This window comes from Brassica napus, chromosome A1 (assembly GCF_020379485.1).
Source record: "Brassica napus cultivar Da-Ae chromosome A1, Da-Ae, whole genome shotgun sequence".
NCBI classification, from domain to species: Eukaryota; Viridiplantae; Streptophyta; class Magnoliopsida; order Brassicales; family Brassicaceae; genus Brassica; species Brassica napus.
Window position 1 is genome coordinate 6,516,617 of NC_063434.1, and position 18,031 is coordinate 6,534,647.

The window sequence follows — 18,031 nt, forward strand, 5'->3', positions numbered from 1 at the left end:
TTTAAACTATTCAATTTAACTTGCACCAACCATAAAAAATTTCTCTGAGATAAAATGTATAATTAAGACCCAGGAATGAGTCTAGTCGTACAGTGTTCTTGCTGTACTACTTAACCTCGTCCCTAATGAACTACTATGAAATAAGCTAACACTAATGAATACCTGCAGGTTATTTCGATTAAATTTAATTAAGACCAAGCATTATGCTAATCTATAAAAAAATTCAAGGAATCGGAATCTCATGATGCATTATTGACTGACTTATTTACACTATTAATTAGTGAGTGTGTAAACTATACAAAGCGGTTATATGTCCATATGTTTTCTTGGACATATATGTAATCAATGAGCAATATGCACAAATCTGATATAGTACACATAACAATATAACTATAACCATGAACCCATATAATAAGTTAATAATCCTGCAATGGTGATCATTAAAAAAATAGTCATCCTCTATTGTTTTCCTCACCCTACGAGAAACCGTGAGGTCAAAGATAAACAGTGAAGTCTTCTGTTAATTTCTGAAAATTGATGAACTGAACTCTCTCTAACTCTCTCTCTCTAGAAAAATATAAGTAGGAGTAAGAATTTTCTCTCGCTAAAAGCATTAATGGACCTTTCGATAATCATAAATGCATTGCACCCTCTCTATGCATTTTGCAATAACTGCGTTCCCTTCTGCCACATCCTAACGTCACCCCTTTCTCTTCTTCCTCCTCTCCTTGGTTCCTTCTTCAGCAAATTCTCCATTTGTTTATTGAAAGATAATTCTCAATTTGTTTCTTTAATTACAAAAATTCTCCCATGATTATCCTTTCTGAATCATAACATCTTGCTGGTTTTAAGAGAATCGTTTGATAACCACCGGTTATGTCTTGGCTGGGATATAAACCGGTGCTCTTTTGATTTTCTCATATCTCCAAGTCCGTCTGTTTTTCTCCACAAGAATATATTTAAAAACTAGGACAGACTCCGCAGCTAGGGTTTCACTGTGTGTCCAAAGGTAAGACATGTCTCTCTCTAGATATATAACTAATACTTGTATATATCCATGTGATTTTTTTTCTTCGAGGAATGTAATCTATATTGCATTTTTTTCACACTAACCGGGTTCGTTTTTAGATATTTTCAAGATCTGCATTTTTCTTGTATTTTGAGAAAAACTAATGACAGTTTTTTTTTTGTGATGATCTAAAAGCATACGTGTTAGAGCATTCCCATTGAAGGTTTATGGGGGAGTTCACACAGAAATCAAGAAAAAAAAATAATAAAATAACTCAATCATATGAACCCCTCTTTCCTAAAGCTTTTTTCTCGACTGAACTCCTCTCTTCTAAAGTTCATCACTGTAGCGCGGACCCCACATGTCGTGGTGGTCCGCGATTGGTCTAATTTTTTTTTTTTTCCTAAAAAAAATCAAAAAAAATTAATAATAAAAAATTAAAAAGATGAATCCCAAGAGGGGGTTTATTGATGCTCTTACTTTGTTGTGTAGAAAAGACCATTGACTTAAAGTCAACTCATATGTTACACATTATTTTCCGATTATTTAATTTTTGTTTTTCTCAATTTACCAATTAGTTTTTTTCACTGAAAACGTTTTTTTGTTACGCTATGACCAAGATCAACTGAAATTAATTCCACTAAAAAGACGTTTTGTCTTGACTTGGTAGCCTGTGAATTTCTCCATCTCGTTAGCTTTAATGTAGACAACGAAAAGAAGAGAGAGACAAAATACCATTAATTTCTATCCAAACCAACAATTGAATAAAAAGAGAGCTGGATGTACGGTTTCAAATTTTTATTTCCTTATAACTGAGTTTTGCTCGACCAAATAACATCGATTTTGGATTCACTCACCCTAAAACAGTAAGTTAAATCATCTAAGTTTGTGTATTTTATGTAAGCTAATTGATAATTAGGGTTTCCTGGATCACAAATTCTTCATCCCTTCTTGACAAAAAAAGAAGAACTCGACATCCATTTGTTCATAAGTTTTGTCCACCTCTGCATTTTCTTGTAGATCTGATAATATTTGTGATTGTAATATCCAAAGATTAATTACATCCAAAATTAGGATTGTCTGCTTAGTGTATGTGTATCTATAATGTATGTTCTTGAATTTTCTTTAAAAACGGTATATAATCCTTATAGTGCTTTACTTCAATTTCTCTATAATTTTCTTATCTTAACCAACATTATACTCCGAATATTCGTGTCCCACTTTTATAAGTTGAACTTCCCGATGAATTGTTTTTTATATGCAACAAGGTTATGTCATGTAGTGGGTGCATTTATATCCATACCCTTTTTGATAAGATGATAGCATTTGCTTATCTAAACGTATAGATGTAAATAACCATGTAAAATATATAAGGCCAATAGTTTGCTTTTAGGTTACTTATGAATTGTGAAAAAGACAGTATAAATATACACATTGACGGTATGTATAGTTTCATAATATCTGAAGGATTACTTTCCATAATAACAAGATACATCTTTCGTTACTTTGATCCTCGTATATATAAACATGACCATTTAATCTTTGATTTTGGACAGTGGGAGATACTTGGAGTAGAAAAATAGATATATATCAACGAAACTGATTTGGATAATCATCTTGTAGAATTGTAAGGAAATCAAAAGCTCAAGAAAACTCCAAAACTGATATAGGGATCAATACTCATCATGTATCATCCAAACATGTTCGAGTCTCATCAACATATGTTCGATATGACCCCAAAAGAGTCCGGCAACGACTTGGGTCTTACGGGGAGCCGAGAAGACGATTTCGAGACCAAGTCTGGAGCTGAAGTCACCATGGAGAATCTTTTAGAAGAAGAGCTTCAAGATCCTAATCAGCGCCCCAACAAAAAGAAGCGTTACCACCGACACACGCAACGCCAGATTCAAGAGCTTGAATCGTAAGTAAAATCTCCCACTTGAAAATGTTTTTGATGTTTTGGTATTTAAGGTTTATGTTTTGTATGTTTGGTTTGGATTTGTATAAGGTTCTTTAAGGAGTGTCCTCATCCTGACGATAAGCAAAGAAAAGAGCTGAGCCGAGAGCTAAACTTAGAACCTCTTCAAATCAAGTTTTGGTTCCAAAACAAGCGCACCCAAATGAAGGTATATATACTAAGGCTAATTTTGATTATTGTCTCCTTATTTTCATTTGATTTACCTAAATTGAAGCCTTCTTTAAACAAATGTAGTTAATTAATTGCATAGTGTAAGTGCAAAACTAAGGAAATTTTTGTTTTTATGAGGTATAAATTATCTTTTTGATCTGCTTTATACTCTTGATGATATCAAACCTAAAGAAGAGAAAGTTGATCCTTATAGGCACAACATGAGAGGCACGATAACTCGATTCTGAAAGCAGATAACGACAAGCTCAGAGCAGAGAACAATAGGTACAAGGATGCACTAAGCAACGCAACATGCCCAAACTGTGGTGGTCCTGCTGCTATAGGAGAAATGTCATTCGATGAACAGCATCTAAGGATTGAAAACGCACGGCTACGTGAAGAAATCGATAGAATCTCCTCCATAGCTGCTAAATACGTAGGGAAGCCATTGTTACCTCATTCCTCACCTTCCACTCAGCTTACTTCTTCACACTACATTCCCTCACGCTCTCTTGGTCTTGAAGTTGGTAACTTTGGCACTAATCACCAGACAAGTTTCGTAGGAGAAATGCATGGGACAAGCGACATTATGAGGTCGGTTTCTATCCCTTGCGAGGCTGATAAGCCTATGATTGTTGAGTTAGCGGTTGCAGCCTTGGAAGAGCTTGTGACAATGGCTCAAACTGGTGATCCCTTGTGGGGTTTAAATGATAATTTGGGTGAGATTCTCAACGAAGAAGAGTATTTTAGAATGTTCCCTAGAGGTATTGGACCGAAGCCTATTGGTTTTAGATCAGAAGCTTCAAGAGAGTCTACAGTCGTTATCATGAATCATATCAATCTCGTTGAGATATTAATGAACGTGGTATCGATCTTGTTCCCCTTAACTCTTTTACCTTCTCAAACTTCAACATAGCTTCACGTTTTAGTTGACACTTTTGTTCCTTTTTTTTTTGGTATAGAACCAATATTCTAGTGTGTTTTGTGGGATTGTATCGAGAGCGTTGACGCTAGAAGTTCTATCAACTGGCATCGCAGGGAACTACAATGGGGCACTACAAGTGGTATGAGAACATCCATTTAGTTACTTGCTTAACAAGCTATTACTCAGAAACACGTTTTAATCATTAACTTCTCGTGTATTTGATATTTTTCTGATATGTGAAGATGACAGCTGAGTTCCAAGTCCCATCACCGCTTGTCCCAACACGTGAGAACTACTTTTTGAGGTACTGTAAGCAGCATGGAGACAATACTTGGGCGGTTGTTGATGTCTCTTTAGACAACCTACGACCGAGTCCGATCACTAGAAGTAGAAGAAGACCCTCTGGTTGTCTGATTCAAGAATTGCAAAATGGCTACTCTAAGGTAAATTTTTAAAAAAGGTTAAATATTTATCAAAAGTATGAGGCATTTTTTTTTTATTGGCATTTGTTGAAGGTGACATGGGTAGAGCATATGGAGGTGGATGATAGATCAGTTCACACCATGTATAAACCATTGGTTAATACCGGTTTAGCTTTTGGTGCGAAACGTTGGGTGGCTACACTTGACCGCCAATGCGAGCGGCTAGCTAGCTCCATGGCCAGCAACATTCCAACCGGTGATCTTTCCGGTACATTATTATACACAATGTCAAATCAGTTTAGGGCCATTCTGATCAAAATTTAAATTTCGGGGTAAAAATAGAGAAACGATTATTTACTTATTAGGTCCCTTTATTTTGTGGTAATTATGAATAGTGATAACAAGTCCTGAGGGGAGGAAGAGCATGTTGAAACTAGCAGAGAGGATGGTGATGAGCTTCTTTAGCGGAGTAGGCGCGTCTACTGCACACGCATGGACGACATTAGCCACCACAGGATCCGACGATGTCCGGGTCATGACCCGGAAGAGCATGGATGATCCAGGGAGACCTCCGGGTATCGTCTTGAGCGCGGCTACTTCGTTTTGGATCCCAGTGGCACCTAAACGAGTGTTTGATTTTCTCAGAGACGAAAACTCTAGAAGCGAGGTAAAGAAAACAAAACCTTTTCTTTACGTTCTTGTCTTCTTGATGATTGTGTTTGGTTCTGTAGTGGGACATACTTTCAAACGGAGGCTTGGTTCAAAAAATGGCTCATATAGCAAATGGTCGGGATCCTGGGAACTCTATCTCCTTGCTACGAGTCAATGTAAGAAACGTTTGTGCTTCGTTGTGTTTTAACAAACGTCTTGAGATGTCGTTTTGTTTTTAAAAAAATAGGACACGAACTCAGGACCGAGCAACATGTTGATCTTACAAGAAAGTTGTACGGACGTGTCAGGATCGTATGTGATATACGCACCAGTCGATATGACGGCTATGGACGTTGTCCTTAGCGGTGGGGATCCAGATTACGTGGCTTTGTTACCATCCGGGTTTGCTATATTGCCTGATGGTGGAGAAGGAGGAAATGCTAGTGCCGGAGCTGAAGGAGGAGGAAATAATCGTGTGGTGGTTAATGCCGGTTCACTACTAACCGTAGCGTTTCAGATAATTGTTGACTCTGTTCCAACCGCTAAACTCTCTCTAGGGTCAGTGGCTACAGTCAATAGTCTGATCAAATGCACCGTCGAGCGGATCAAAGGTGCGCTGGCATGCGACGGAGCTTGATCCAAGTTATTCATGTGAGCAGTTTTCTCTGTATGTTTTTATTATCTTTATTAAACGTGATTAACTTATGTTTTGGTATGGGTCTATGCAGAAGTGAAGGGAGGTTTAGGAGTTTTTAATGGTAATAGTCTTGTGAGATTCTCCAAAGGAAGTCAAGAACGCACCATTTTGCGTATAACCTCATTGCGCGTTTGTTTACGGGTGGGCCAAGAAGAGGTTTGAGAAAGAAAGGGTAAAGAGGTTCGGGTATTGACTTCTGCTGGAAACCAAAAAGAAAAAGAAACGGTTTGTTGTGGTTCAGGCGGTTTAGTGTTTTGCGTTTTCTCTGTTATTTATTTTATTATTCACTAGCGAAACATGTTAGCGTTTTTGGGTATTGCGTCTACTTTCAAAGTGTATGCTGCTACTCTTTGTTATTATTAAGCCAATCTTGTAGTACTGATATTAGTTTTTACTTTTAGAAATACTGTGCTGTATGTTTTGTTCCAAACCAGCATTATTAGGGTCTTTAGTAATCACAAATTCTTGTAGTTTATATTTTGATTTTTTCAGGGAATTCCAAAATTCACTATACAATTCATAATTTGGGCTGTCGTTTTGTCGAAGACGATAATGCTACAATGATATGTCCAGTCCTGTGTGATATACATACGTGCTTTGTTGCCACTAGTAATTTAAAAATATCGTCGTCGGTCCTGGAAGTCTCAAGTCACTTTCTTTAGAAGTGACCCATGATATAAATTAATAGATCAATCATCCCCAAACAAAAAAAAACATATAGATTCGGCTGGTCCATCCAAATCCTGTATACCATTGCCAGTTTTCATCTGTCAGAATTTTAAAATTTTCAAAACAAGTAGCTCTGAATTGGTGAAATATCATTATCAAACAGAAATGGAACAAGCCACTACTAGTTTTCATTCTCTATATAACCTCTATTTAAATAACGTCAATACAGCAAGTGAACCCCCCAAAAAAATATAGTTTCAATGGAGACAAAACCATCAATGTACCTTTCTCTCATATCATTCTGGTTCCTCTGCTTCACCAATCACCATCATAACCTTGGCTTCATCATCGTCAACATGGTATGATGATCATATCTCACTGAGAGAGGTAAGCCAAGAAGAAAATTTCAATTTTGGAAAAGACTTTCTCTTTGGCACTGCTTCTTCTGCTTACCAGGTTTTTAAACCTAGCTTCTGTTTTTTTTTTACTTCAATGCTCAGTTATTAGTAATCTTCATTTTAAACATTAGTTATGTTTGCTCATACAGTATGAGGGAGCTTACTTAACCGGCGGCAAAACCCTAAGCAATTGGGATGTTTTCACAAGCATCTCTGGTTAGATCTCATGAAACATTTTCTTGAATTGTGATCTTAGCTAAAAGAAAAAAGTTTCAAATTTTAGGGTCTCGTTTCATCCTTGTTGCTCAAGTCACCATAAAAAACTTTGTTTATTTTTGATATGCCAATGTATAGGAAAAATCGCAGATGGAAGCCAAGGCAAAGTCTCTGTCGACCATTACCATCGATATCCGGTAACATGACTGTAAATCTTTCAATATAAATGTTGGAACTGTTTTTTGGACAAATGGCTATGGCCAATATTCCGGTAAATTTTTCGAGCAATTTGATTGTCGAAATGACCGGATTGTGGAATCGTATGATTCATTGTTATGAGCACTATGGTATAGTGTAATCATATATCAAAAACGAAGTTCGTTTGAATGAGAAATGAAAGTCTAAAATAGATTATTTGTAAAATATCTATATTAGAATTGTGAGGTAAGAAACCTCTTGTGTTTAAAATGGAGAAGTTATAACAAAGTTATAAAAAAAAAAACTTTGTAAACACTTTGGTGTGTTAAGTAAAGAGATGCTTGGGCTGGACTGAGATTTATTTGCTTAGCCCAAACTCTATTGCTAATTATCTTACAAACAATAAAGCAAAAGATCTCTTTGTCTCTCGTCTTTGACTAACGTCTTTGACCAATAATGAATTTGATTTTGGATTCAATGCTGTAACATATGGAGAATCAATACAGCCCATGATTTCATAATCATGATAGAATCAAAATTAAAATCTCCATTTAGTGCTTTGTGATGCACGTTATTTTATGAGGCTATATAAAGCCATGCTCTTCTCATTCTATAGAGACATCCAATACAAACAAAACCACTTTCTCCTACTTCTTTTGTTTTGTGTCTGAGAGTATAACATAGAAATAGGTTCGACAGGCTTTGGTTCTCAAGTGCTGTGAGACTGAAGATATAGGCAGTTGTATCCTGGGATTCTTAAACGTATCAAACCGGCACACTACGGGCGTTTAAAGGATTAAGGAAAGAGATCTAATCTCGACTCTGCTTCAACCTAGTTCTTTTTCAACTTTGGTATTATATTATTATATTTTTATTCATGTTATTTGTAAATTTTTTGCTTTACATATCAAATTTGCCTATCTAGTAAATTTGGTGCCTACAATAAAAACTGTAAGAATATAAGCTTCTAACACTTGGAGTTCCAATGGTATATGAGATGTATAAGAGAATTGAGTCAATTCAATTATCAGCAATTGAGTTTAAATTGGAGGCATATAAAATTTTGACATGGTATCAAAGACTGAACACACTTTACAACCTGCACCAAAATCAATCTGGTCCATCAAAGGAGATCCGATCTATCATAAATTGGCATGACCTGAATTTTTCGGACAGTCTGACTTGAACAAAATCATTTATGGAGACCATCATTTGGAAGGAGCGTATGCATAACGAGAATATAATTTTGATGGGAAAAAAGTAATTTATAAAGGACTTATAGACTGATATGTTTATTGTCAATTAGTTTTACATGAAACTTAACAAAAAGGTTCCTGAAAGTAAAAAGTTGTGATTCTAACTTTTACTGTAACAGGGAGACTTGGATCTGATGGAAGATCTTGGAGTTAATAGCTATCGCTTTTCTTTATCGTGGGCTCGGATTCTTCCAAGTGAGAATATTTGTTTTCCATTTCCCTTGATCTAAAGTCTTTTTTCATTCTTTTCAAAACCCTTTTGCGTTTGCAAGAGGGAAGATTTGGAGATGTGAACATGGAAGGTATTAATCATTACAACAGAATGATCAATGCTATTCTCAAAAGAGGTAATAATTGATAGATTCTCTCGAAAAAAGTACAACCAAAACTTAGCTCAATATCATTCACAGGGATGGAGCCATTTGTCACGTTGACACATTATGACATGCCTCAAGAACTCGAATGTAGATACGGAAGTTGGCTAAAACCGCAAATCCGGTAATTAAGTATATGTTCACTGTTTACACACACATGTTACACGCCTAGGTGACAAAACTGACAAAAAATATTGTTTTTCTAGGGAAGATTTCGAACATTACGCAGAGATATGCTTCCGACACTTTGGGAATAGAGTTAAGTTCTGGACTACGTTTAACGAATCGAACGTTCAAGTGATTTTGGGTTATCGTAAAGGGACTTACCCGCCATCACGTTGTTCCAAAACTTTCGCAAACTGCACACGTGGCGGTTCCGACATAGAGCCACTTGTCGCTGCTCATAATATCATCCGCTCACATTTTGCCGCGGTCAGCTTATACCGGGAAAGATTTCAGGTAACCATACATGAAACTACAGAACGGTTTAACTCAGTCAGTATAGCCGGTTCTGGGCACAACCAATTGAAACATTCGTCTTGGATCCTAAATTTTAAAGAGCTAGCTATTATACATAGGTCATAGGTCGCATCACGTATGGCCTCTAAATTGTCGATTTTTTTTTATCAAGATAGATAGTGTTATGTTTATGGTCCCATAAATCTCAGAACCGGTCCTAAGTTAGTGTCGATTTCATTTATATAGGAACAAGGAGGAAAGATCGGTATTGTTATGAACGCGATCTGGTTTGAACCGGTTAGTGACTCTTTAGCAGATAGTTTAGCTGCTGAGAGAGCTCAAGCTTTCTACTTGACTTGGTAAGATTCTGATTTCAACCTTATAACTAATTAGTATCGAACTTTTAACCTATTGAAAGAGTGCAAAAAATGTAGGTTCTTAGACCCGATTGTGTTTGGAAGATATCCAAGAGAAATGCAATAAATTCTTGGACAAGATCTTCCGAAGTTTACGAGGGATGATCTTAAAAGCTCAAAGAATGGATTAGACTTCATTGGGATTAATCAGTACACAAGCAGATACGCTAAAGATTGTCTGCACTCAGTATGTGAACCGGGCAAAGGAGGTTCCAGAGCTGAAGGTTTCGTCCATTCAAACGCTCTTAAAGACGGTTTACCTTTAGGAGAACCGGTAATATGTAGACCAACCAGTTCAAAATAAAACATAGTACTTTCAGAAACACCTTTGAGGTTGTTTTTTTTGGTGTGTATGGTAATGACGCAGACCGGAGTAAACTGGTTTAATGTTTATCCTCAAGGAATGGAAGAAATGTTGATGTATGCAACAGAGCGATACAGAAACATTCCATTGTATGTAACAGAAAATGGTAAGGATGTGCCGTAAGCTAAGCTAAACTGTGTATGAGTTACAGTGCCGTCTCAAATTATTTTATAGGCCTTTTTCAAAAATATTATTTTCTAATTATTTGAATGGTAAGTCTTATATTTGTAAATACATCTAAAAACTTAACGTTTTAGTCCTTAATTTATATATTTATTGTAAACAATTCTTAGTTTTTTTTCTATTTTTAATACTAGAGACCATGTTCCACCGCTCTACTCAATTCACTTGTTGTGGGTTTTGGTGAGAACAGTACGGGAGTATTGTTAAACGATTACCGGAGAGTGAAGTTTATGAGCAACTACTTAGATGCACTTAAAAGGGCCATGAGGTAAGTAGTAATGCTTACTCAAAAATAAAAGACTTTGATTCTTGAAACCCTATATAAAACTAAATGGTGATAAACAGGAAAGGAGAAGACGTAAGAGGATACTTTACATGGTCTTTACTCGACAACTTTGAGTGGATATCAGGTTATACCGTAAGGTTTGGTATGTACCACGTCGATTTCAACACTCTAGAGAGAACCCCAAGACTATCAGCTTCTTGGTACAAGAACTTCATTTCCAAGCACATAAGCTCTCAATCTAAAGATGATGCATGAAACAAAAGGAAAGACCCATGTTGTTTGTATCTCTTGTTTGATTTCTTCAACAAAGCATATAAAAATATTATAACAAGTTCCAATAATAAACAAAAGACATTTTCATTGCTTATAACAAAAACATTTCCCCACCTCTCATGATCTGCATGAGCCAAGATGACATAAGGTCAAGGAATTACAAGTGAGAGTTCTTCATGGAGTTTCCCTAGCCTCCACTCTACCCTTAACAACCAAGAAGGCTACATAAAGATTCTTGCTGGATCTTTCTCTCAGCCACTTTGTTTTGCTCCTACTGTTTAAGAACATGTGGATGTGGATATTCATCTCCACCAAGGAGTTCCAGCTTCATAGAAATGCTCTCCATCATCATCCTCCCACGAGATTTGACAAGCTTGAAGACCGATTCCTACCTTCGGTTCCTTCCCATGCCTATCAATCCATTCAGCAACAGCGGTTTCCTTATCGCTCTCCTCCATTGTGCAATGTTCCTTTCCTTTCCCGTAAGGGTTGATCTCAGGATTCACCGTCTCTGCTATTGCTGCTGGCATGTACATAGAGTCACCAACCAACGGTGCTCCACAAGCTGCAAGCTGGGCCCGGATCTGAAGAAAACCATTGACATGTGTTCAGAAAGAGATTCATGTTTTTAAGCATGTTAAAAGTGTCAGATGGACCGAACCTGGTGAGTCTTTCCTGTTAAAAGGTTTATTGTACATTCGTAGGCGAAGTCTTTTGTAGTCCATCCACAGTCTTCAATATTGTGTTCCTTCTCAGTAGCTGCATCTGGCCAAGGTATCTTCTTGCATTCTAGAATCTCGAGTTGACACAAGTGCCAGCCTTTGATAGAATCTGCATCTCAAAGGATATTCACATTGTTAGGAGAATCATGGTTTTGATGATTATTGACAGTTTCAAATGAAAGTTACCTTCGGATACGAGTCTTGGAGCCATATTAACAGGGCGCATATAGTGTGAGATGATTCCACAGGGAAGAGGTCCAGCAGCAAGAGCACGATAGAGTTTCTTCACTTCTTTATTCTTGAAAACAATAAACATAGTTCAGCACGTCTTCTTGGTTTTTCAGTCAAGCAAAGTAGAGGGCAAGCAAGGAGACTCACTCTTATCTTTGTGTGGAAGACAGAGCAATACTCTTTTGTCCTAGCAAAGATGACACTACAGAGAAAGAGAGAAGAAAATCAATGCGACCTGGTCACTTCCAGATGCTAATCTACAAAAGTATGGAGCAGAGACGTTTTAGAAAGGGAAAGTAAATACCAGCCTTCAGTGCAGTTATCGATCTGATGTGTTGTCTTCAATGGTTCTACCAAATCTAATGCACGTGAGGCAAATGTCGCACAGCTCTCTTCGATGTTATCTGTTGTTCCCCCAACCTGTAGAAAGTAGTTAATGTGGCCATGTGGGTCAGCACATTGATCTATAGTGAAACTACAGTGTTCATGAAACTATTCATTGATGAATAAGAGTACCGTAGTGCCGGCAGGTTTATCCAAAACGACGTAGGAGTCAGTCACAGCAATAATCCTCGACTTCCAATCAATTTCATAACACCTGGTTACAATCCATCATTACCACCAAAGCTTCCCAATTTTTCTAAACACTAAAGTACCTTGGGGAACGTTTAGGATGAACGTGGACACGCAAGTAAGTTCCAGCTTCAACAAACTGATTAACATGAGTGACACGAAACGTTTTCTGAGCTTCTCTAACAGTCTTCCCTTTAATAGACGTTCTCTTGCTCAGTACCGAAGGAGAGGTCACTTCTTTAAAGAGCTTAACTTGCTCAGGAGTCGCAGTAAGCGGAGGCTTGGGGCACACGAGAGCGTAATGCACAGCTCCAAATTCAATAAGGTCTGCAACATATCTTCATAGAATGATAAACTTTAATAACAACATTGTGACGACTCTAACTCCCTTTCTTTTCTAAAATTACTTACAAAGGAGGAAGATCCAATTGCTTAGAGATGTAATCAGCTACACGAACGTCTTCTAAGACAACCATGTGCTCGATCCTCGGAGGAAAGTTGTGTGCAGGACATGGCATCAACCGATTGTATTCAGGGTATCTGAAAAAACACATAAAAGTATCAAACTTTGGACGATTTGAATGAAAAAGAATCGAGCTTTAAGAGTACCCATTACTTGAAGAAGAACATGAACACATAAAGTATCGAACTTTGAACGAATTGAGTGAAAAGAATCGAACTTTAAGCAGACCCATTACTTGAAGAAGAAGATGAACACATAAAGTATCGAACTTTGAACATTACCCAGAAGAGGAGAGTGTGGTCTGAATTGTGGAGTCGGTTTGAAGTGAGGACAAGCAAGTGAGTCTCCTTGAGGAAGAAATGAGACGTGGAGAGTGTTTGTAGCGGAACAAAGGAGTGGTGAAACGGGTGGATGCTAATGTGCGCAGGAGGGAGACTGGTAAGGTGAGGTTCCGGTAACCGGTTGTTAACGCCGGCGACGCCATGGTTGGTTTGATTGATTGGTGTTTGTGGTAAATGCCCTAAAGAATCGTTATCGTTATCGCGCCAAACTAAAACTATGGGCCGAGATGATCATTTATTTGGGCCGAAAGGATCAAAGGTTTGCGCTGAGATAGAAAGTTTGGGTGAAATTATGCAATGACAAAATTAATATTGCATGAAAATAAAATTAAAATGGGTGGTTTAGCTCAATATACTAAAATAAGACCATAACTTGCAAGGATGGGAAGGAGAATTAAATAGTAAAAAAGTAGGTGTAAAATAACTTAAACTAGACTTTGACCCGCGCGCTCGCGCGGATGTATTTTTCAAAAATATGTTACTGTTTGTTTTTCATGTCACTATTAGGATTGTGCAAAAAACCTGAATCCAAAAAACCGATCCGATCCCGATCTAAAAAAGTAGTATCAAATCTGAACCGAAATTGATTAAATATCTGAATTATTCAAAATTTTAGTATTTAGAGAACTGAAACCGAAACTGATCCAAACTAAAATATTTCGGGTATCCGAATATATCCGAAATAGATTTATATACTTATATATATTAATTGTTTATAGATTTAATGTATATAAAAACATCCAGAATATAAAAGATACTTTTAAGTTGGTTTAAATACTTGAAAATATATACAAATTGTCAAAAGTAAACATCTAAAATCGTTAAAGTATACTCAAAATACTAAAAATACTTAAAATAATAATTAATTCTCTATCTAAATATTTAAACCAAACCAATTTATATGTTAAGTTTAGGTATCCTGACAGGTGTTATTCAAATTTATATGTAATATATTATTTTGTTTATAGATTTTGAGAAATTTAAAGTATATAATGAATTTTAAAATTTTAAAAATCATTTAAATGAGTTATCTGAATCCGAACCTAATCTGCAAAGATTCAAACCGAACCCGAATCAAAATTTAGAAATATCCAAATGGGACTAAAGTCTTTGACCCCAAAAATCTGAAATCCAAAGAGACCCGACCGAACCGAATGAGTATCGTAACACCCATCCCTAGTCACTATTATATATCATATATGTATCCTCATATAATTAATCGTATTTTATACATATCATCATATAAGTAATCATATAATTAATAATATTTTAAATATATCATCACATAAATAATCATATAAATTATACTTTTAAAACTTAATGTGAAATATAAAAACCATTATTTAAGATGGTGTTTGAAATTGAGCTTTGTATTATATTTTTCTTATATATATTGAAAACATTTTTTTGATAATGGTTGTTGGAAAACATTTTAGTAAAAATCAATTTTTGAATATATGTATATTTTTGAATCAAATTTTGATTTAAAATATGTATATAAAATTTATTTTAGACAAAAGATGTTTTAGGTTATTAGATTAGACCATTTTCGTATATTTTAAAGATAGTCTAAATATATAGTTTCTCGTAATATAATAGAATTCACATAAGCCCATTAATACTTTTTTTTAATATACTGCTATTCCAAACAATATTATATATATTTTTAAAAATGTTATTTATGCTTCTAAATAATTTTCAAAAGTACTTATATTTTAATAAGATAAATATTATTTTATTTGTTCGTGCAGATTATTGTAAATAATTATGAAGGCATCCGACAAGTTTTAAGGAAATCATGAGATAAGAGAGCCAAAAAATATCTACCTTGGAGAACAAAAAACGTGAGAAGAAAGTTTAGGATGAAATAATTAGGTAATATTCTGTTGCTAAGATCTGTTGCTAAGATTGCACGAGAGATTCTTGCTATTAACCTTGCGATTTTTACATAGACATGTTAGTTAGCTAATTATTGTGTCCATATCTAAAATTTCTATTTTATGAGCGTGTTTTTCAAAATTGTATGGTTAACTAAACCAGTTGGTTTAGGAGACAAACGGGCCAAGAACCAAAATTGTAATTCCATTCATTTCGATTTGGTTCATGCTTTATTCATGTTTCCAAACAATTTGATTTAAATTGCTATACTTGTTTCCAAGCAACTCTAATGTGTACTTCAGTTTTAATAATATAGATAGTATGGGTTAGGCTTAGATTAGGACATCCTATTATGATTTGGTTAAGATTTTTTGTAAGAAATACATAACGGGTGTATGTATAGATATAATTTTGGGTTTAGGTCCAAACACAAAAACCATTAAAAAGATATATATTTTTTCTTTATTTTCATGTTTTTTTGCGTTCTTTTACAACATTCTCCGTCTCTTTCTTTTCTTAAATCTAAGTCTCAGATGTTTCTAAATTTTAATTTAAATATTAAAAATGAGTGATTTGGCTACAAAATCACAATTGAATCAAAATTATTGTATATAGTTCAAGGTTAGGACATTTCATAGCGGTTACTTCATGTGTTGTACGTATTATCTTAATCAATCTGTAAAGATATGAGACTACAATAATTTGTATTGGAACTTAATTTATTAGAAAGTAAGAGTAGCTGGCTAAATCGTATAACAATCTAAAATTCAAAAGTGTAGCCATATACTAAAATGGGTGTCAATATTATTTTGTGATACTGCATGTGTTTGTTTATTGATTTGTATTCGATTAACTATAATAAAATATGATTGTTTATATATTCATATTTTGCTAACTCAGATAAGGATAAAACTATTTAAACTAGAATGATATAACATGAATGTGTCACAATCCAGCCTATGGATTCTGGTATAGTAATACCAATTATTCAGTTATTTCTAATTGTTATTGGTTATTTACGTTAGTGATTGGTTAATTATCTGAATTAATGTTAAAATCAATTTTTACTTCCACACGTTAAACCTGAAACTAAAACCCAATGAAAATTCTAAACACTAGAACCAAAGGATAAACTCTAAATCCAAATGATATGCCCTCAACTTTAAACCCAAAGGATAAACACTAAGCAAGCATGCGCTGGTAATATGAGTGATATTCATCTTAAATGAGTTATGAGCTTGTTCTTGAGTGTCATCCCTTACTTTTCGCTGAAATTTGCACTAACTTGTATTCTCAGTGGAGTAATAAGCAAGCCTGCGTTGGTAATATTTATGATATTCACCTGAAGAGTCCCTCAAGAAGTTGAACCTTGGAGCATTCGCTTGAGTATCCCGGAGTCTCGTCTCAAAGTCCAACCCTCTATGGAAACACGATAAGCCACTCTTTCGGCAAGAGTTATAGATTAGACCCCTGCAGTTGTATCAAAGATGGTGAGATCCTCTTTGTGATCATCAGGATCCACATTTACAGCAGTATCTGAACTACCAACAGCCTCCCATCTCCACTTCCTTGACCTTGAGCAGAGAAATAAGTAAGCTTGAACCTGTAATATGTGTAACAAGGATCTGCTTCTCTCCTCAAGAAATTGATTCTATCGTCATTGAGCATGATCTCACCCTCAGTCTCCAACTCATAGCGGTTACTTCATGTGTTATACATAATGTTTTTACTAATTTGTAGAGATACGAGGCTACAAGAATTGTATTGGAACTTAATTTATTAAAAAGTAAAAGTAGCCGGCTAAATAGAATAAAGATATAAATTCAAGAGTGTAGCCATATACTAAAATGTGTGTCAATATTATTTTGTGATAATTTGCATGTGAAATTTATGTATTCATATTTGAAAAAAATATAATAAAATATATGATTGTTTATACATTCATATTCTGCTAACTCAAATAATGATGAAACTATTTAAAAGTATAATAATATAACATGAACGTGTCACAATCCCGTCTATGGATTATGATATAATAATACTAATTATTCAGTTATTTCTAATTATTATTGATTATTTATGTTAGTGGTCGGTTAATTATTTGAATGAATTTTAAACTCAATTATTACCTCCACCTGCTAAACCTTAAACCTAAAAACCTAGTAAAAATTCTAAACATTGGACCTAAAGGATAAACTCTAAATCTCAAATGATATGTTTGTAGCGAAGCGACGAAATGGTGAAACGGGCGGATGCTAAAGTGCGCAGGAGAGAAACTGGCACGGTGAGGTTCCGGTAACTATCGGCGACGCCATGGTTGATTTGAGTGATTGGTGTTGTGGTAATGCTCTAAAAATCGTTATCGCACCAATTTAAACTGGGCCGAGATGATCATATAATTGGACCGAAAAAATCCTGGGTAGGGATAGGAATTTTGATTTATAGAAGAAAAAGTAGAAACTATAAAAGGACAATTATAAACTATAAAATCTATACAGAATTTAGAATGCATGAAACTAAAATAAACATAATGATATTGTTATTTTGTGTGATTTCGTTCTACTATAATTTATAGTTTACGCATTTTAATTTATTAATGTTAATTTATTTTTGAGTTATAATATGGATCTCTAATATATTATAAAATTAAAAATTTACTATTTTTTCCAAAAAAAGGTAAAATATGTCTAGAATTGCCCAAAATATCATAAGTCCTTGACAAATAAAAGTTTAAAGTGTCATATTTTTCCAATTTTCCTTTATTTTTATTTACATATCACACAGATCCTAATTGGATTGAAATTATTATGTTCCTGACTTTAGGGCAGAAAATGGGAAACATATTAATCTATATGAAAATCAATCCACGGCATGATAGAAGGAAAAGTGATTGAATTAA

General features: G+C 35.1%; 3 protein-coding genes across 7 annotated transcripts; 2 read left to right on the forward strand and 1 right to left on the reverse strand.

Annotated features, from left to right (window-relative positions):
* Positions 1-662: 662 nt before the first annotated feature.
* Positions 663-6,315, forward strand: LOC106347901 (homeobox-leucine zipper protein MERISTEM L1). Of its 5 annotated transcripts, none has more exons than XM_022687532.2 (11): positions 663-1,009; positions 2,633-2,930; positions 3,018-3,135; positions 3,352-4,002; positions 4,100-4,201; positions 4,305-4,505; positions 4,578-4,740; positions 4,880-5,151; positions 5,216-5,311; positions 5,383-5,786; positions 5,864-6,315. In XM_022687532.2, exons 2-10 carry the CDS (start codon positions 2,695-2,697, stop codon positions 5,770-5,772), a joined length of 2,229 nt encoding a protein of 742 aa, XP_022543253.1. In that variant the 5' UTR covers positions 663-1,009; positions 2,633-2,694; the 3' UTR covers positions 5,773-5,786; positions 5,864-6,315. The 5 variants fall into 5 exon arrangements, with proteins under 5 accessions (XP_022543253.1, XP_022543252.1, XP_022543250.1 ...); XM_022687531.2 differs by having other exon boundaries at positions 664-1,009; positions 4,578-4,752; positions 5,867-6,262; XM_022687529.2 differs by having other exon boundaries at positions 666-1,009; positions 2,566-2,930; positions 4,578-4,752.
* Positions 6,316-6,526: 211 nt separating this feature from the next.
* On the forward strand, positions 6,527-10,954 carry LOC106347900 (beta-glucosidase 47). The gene is given in 12 exon segments (XM_022687528.2): positions 6,527-6,815; positions 6,817-6,957; positions 7,049-7,115; positions 7,254-7,312; positions 8,689-8,764; positions 8,842-8,916; positions 8,980-9,067; positions 9,150-9,402; positions 9,649-9,761; positions 9,837-10,092; positions 10,186-10,633; positions 10,711-10,954. Coding segments are annotated over 11 exon segments (1,302 nt in total). The 5' UTR covers positions 6,527-6,761; the 3' UTR covers positions 10,306-10,633; positions 10,711-10,954.
* Positions 10,955-10,989: 35 nt separating this feature from the next.
* LOC106347899 (RNA pseudouridine synthase 6, chloroplastic) lies at positions 10,990-13,455 on the reverse strand. Its single transcript, XM_013787517.3, has 9 exons — positions 13,195-13,455; positions 12,862-12,990; positions 12,534-12,788; positions 12,394-12,475; positions 12,182-12,297; positions 12,025-12,079; positions 11,833-11,944; positions 11,586-11,755; positions 10,990-11,508 (listed from the first exon to the last, which is right to left on the reverse strand). The coding sequence occupies exons 1-9, from the start codon at positions 13,395-13,397 to the stop codon at positions 11,227-11,229; spliced, it is 1,404 nt and encodes a 467-aa protein (XP_013642971.2). The 5' UTR covers positions 13,398-13,455; the 3' UTR covers positions 10,990-11,226.
* Positions 13,456-18,031: the final 4,576 nt, after the last annotated feature.

What these genes read in the sequence shown, in the direction of transcription:
- LOC106347901 (XM_022687531.2), top strand. Translation starts at nt 2,695, where the DNA reads ATGTATCATCCAAACATGTTCGAGTCTCATCAACATATGTTCGATATG. An exon ending in ACAATGGGGCACTACAAGTG is followed by an intron (nt 4,202 to 4,304) that starts GTATGAGAACAT and finishes TGATATGTGAAG; the next exon opens with ATGACAGCTGAGTTCCAAGT. An exon ending in TCCAACCGGTGATCTTTCCG is followed by an intron (nt 4,753 to 4,879) that starts GTACATTATTAT and finishes AATTATGAATAG; the next exon opens with TGATAACAAGTCCTGAGGGG.
- LOC106347899 (XM_013787517.3), bottom strand. Translation starts at nt 13,397, where the DNA reads ATGGCGTCGCCGGCGTTAACAACCGGTTACCGGAACCTCACCTTACCA. An exon ending in CAATTGGATCTTCCTCCTTT is followed by an intron (nt 12,789 to 12,861) that starts GTAAGTAATTTT and finishes CATTCTATGAAG; the next exon opens with ATATGTTGCAGACCTTATTG. An exon ending in TAACAGGAAAGACTCACCAG is followed by an intron (nt 11,509 to 11,585) that starts GTTCGGTCCATC and finishes GGTTTTCTTCAG; the next exon opens with ATCCGGGCCCAGCTTGCAGC.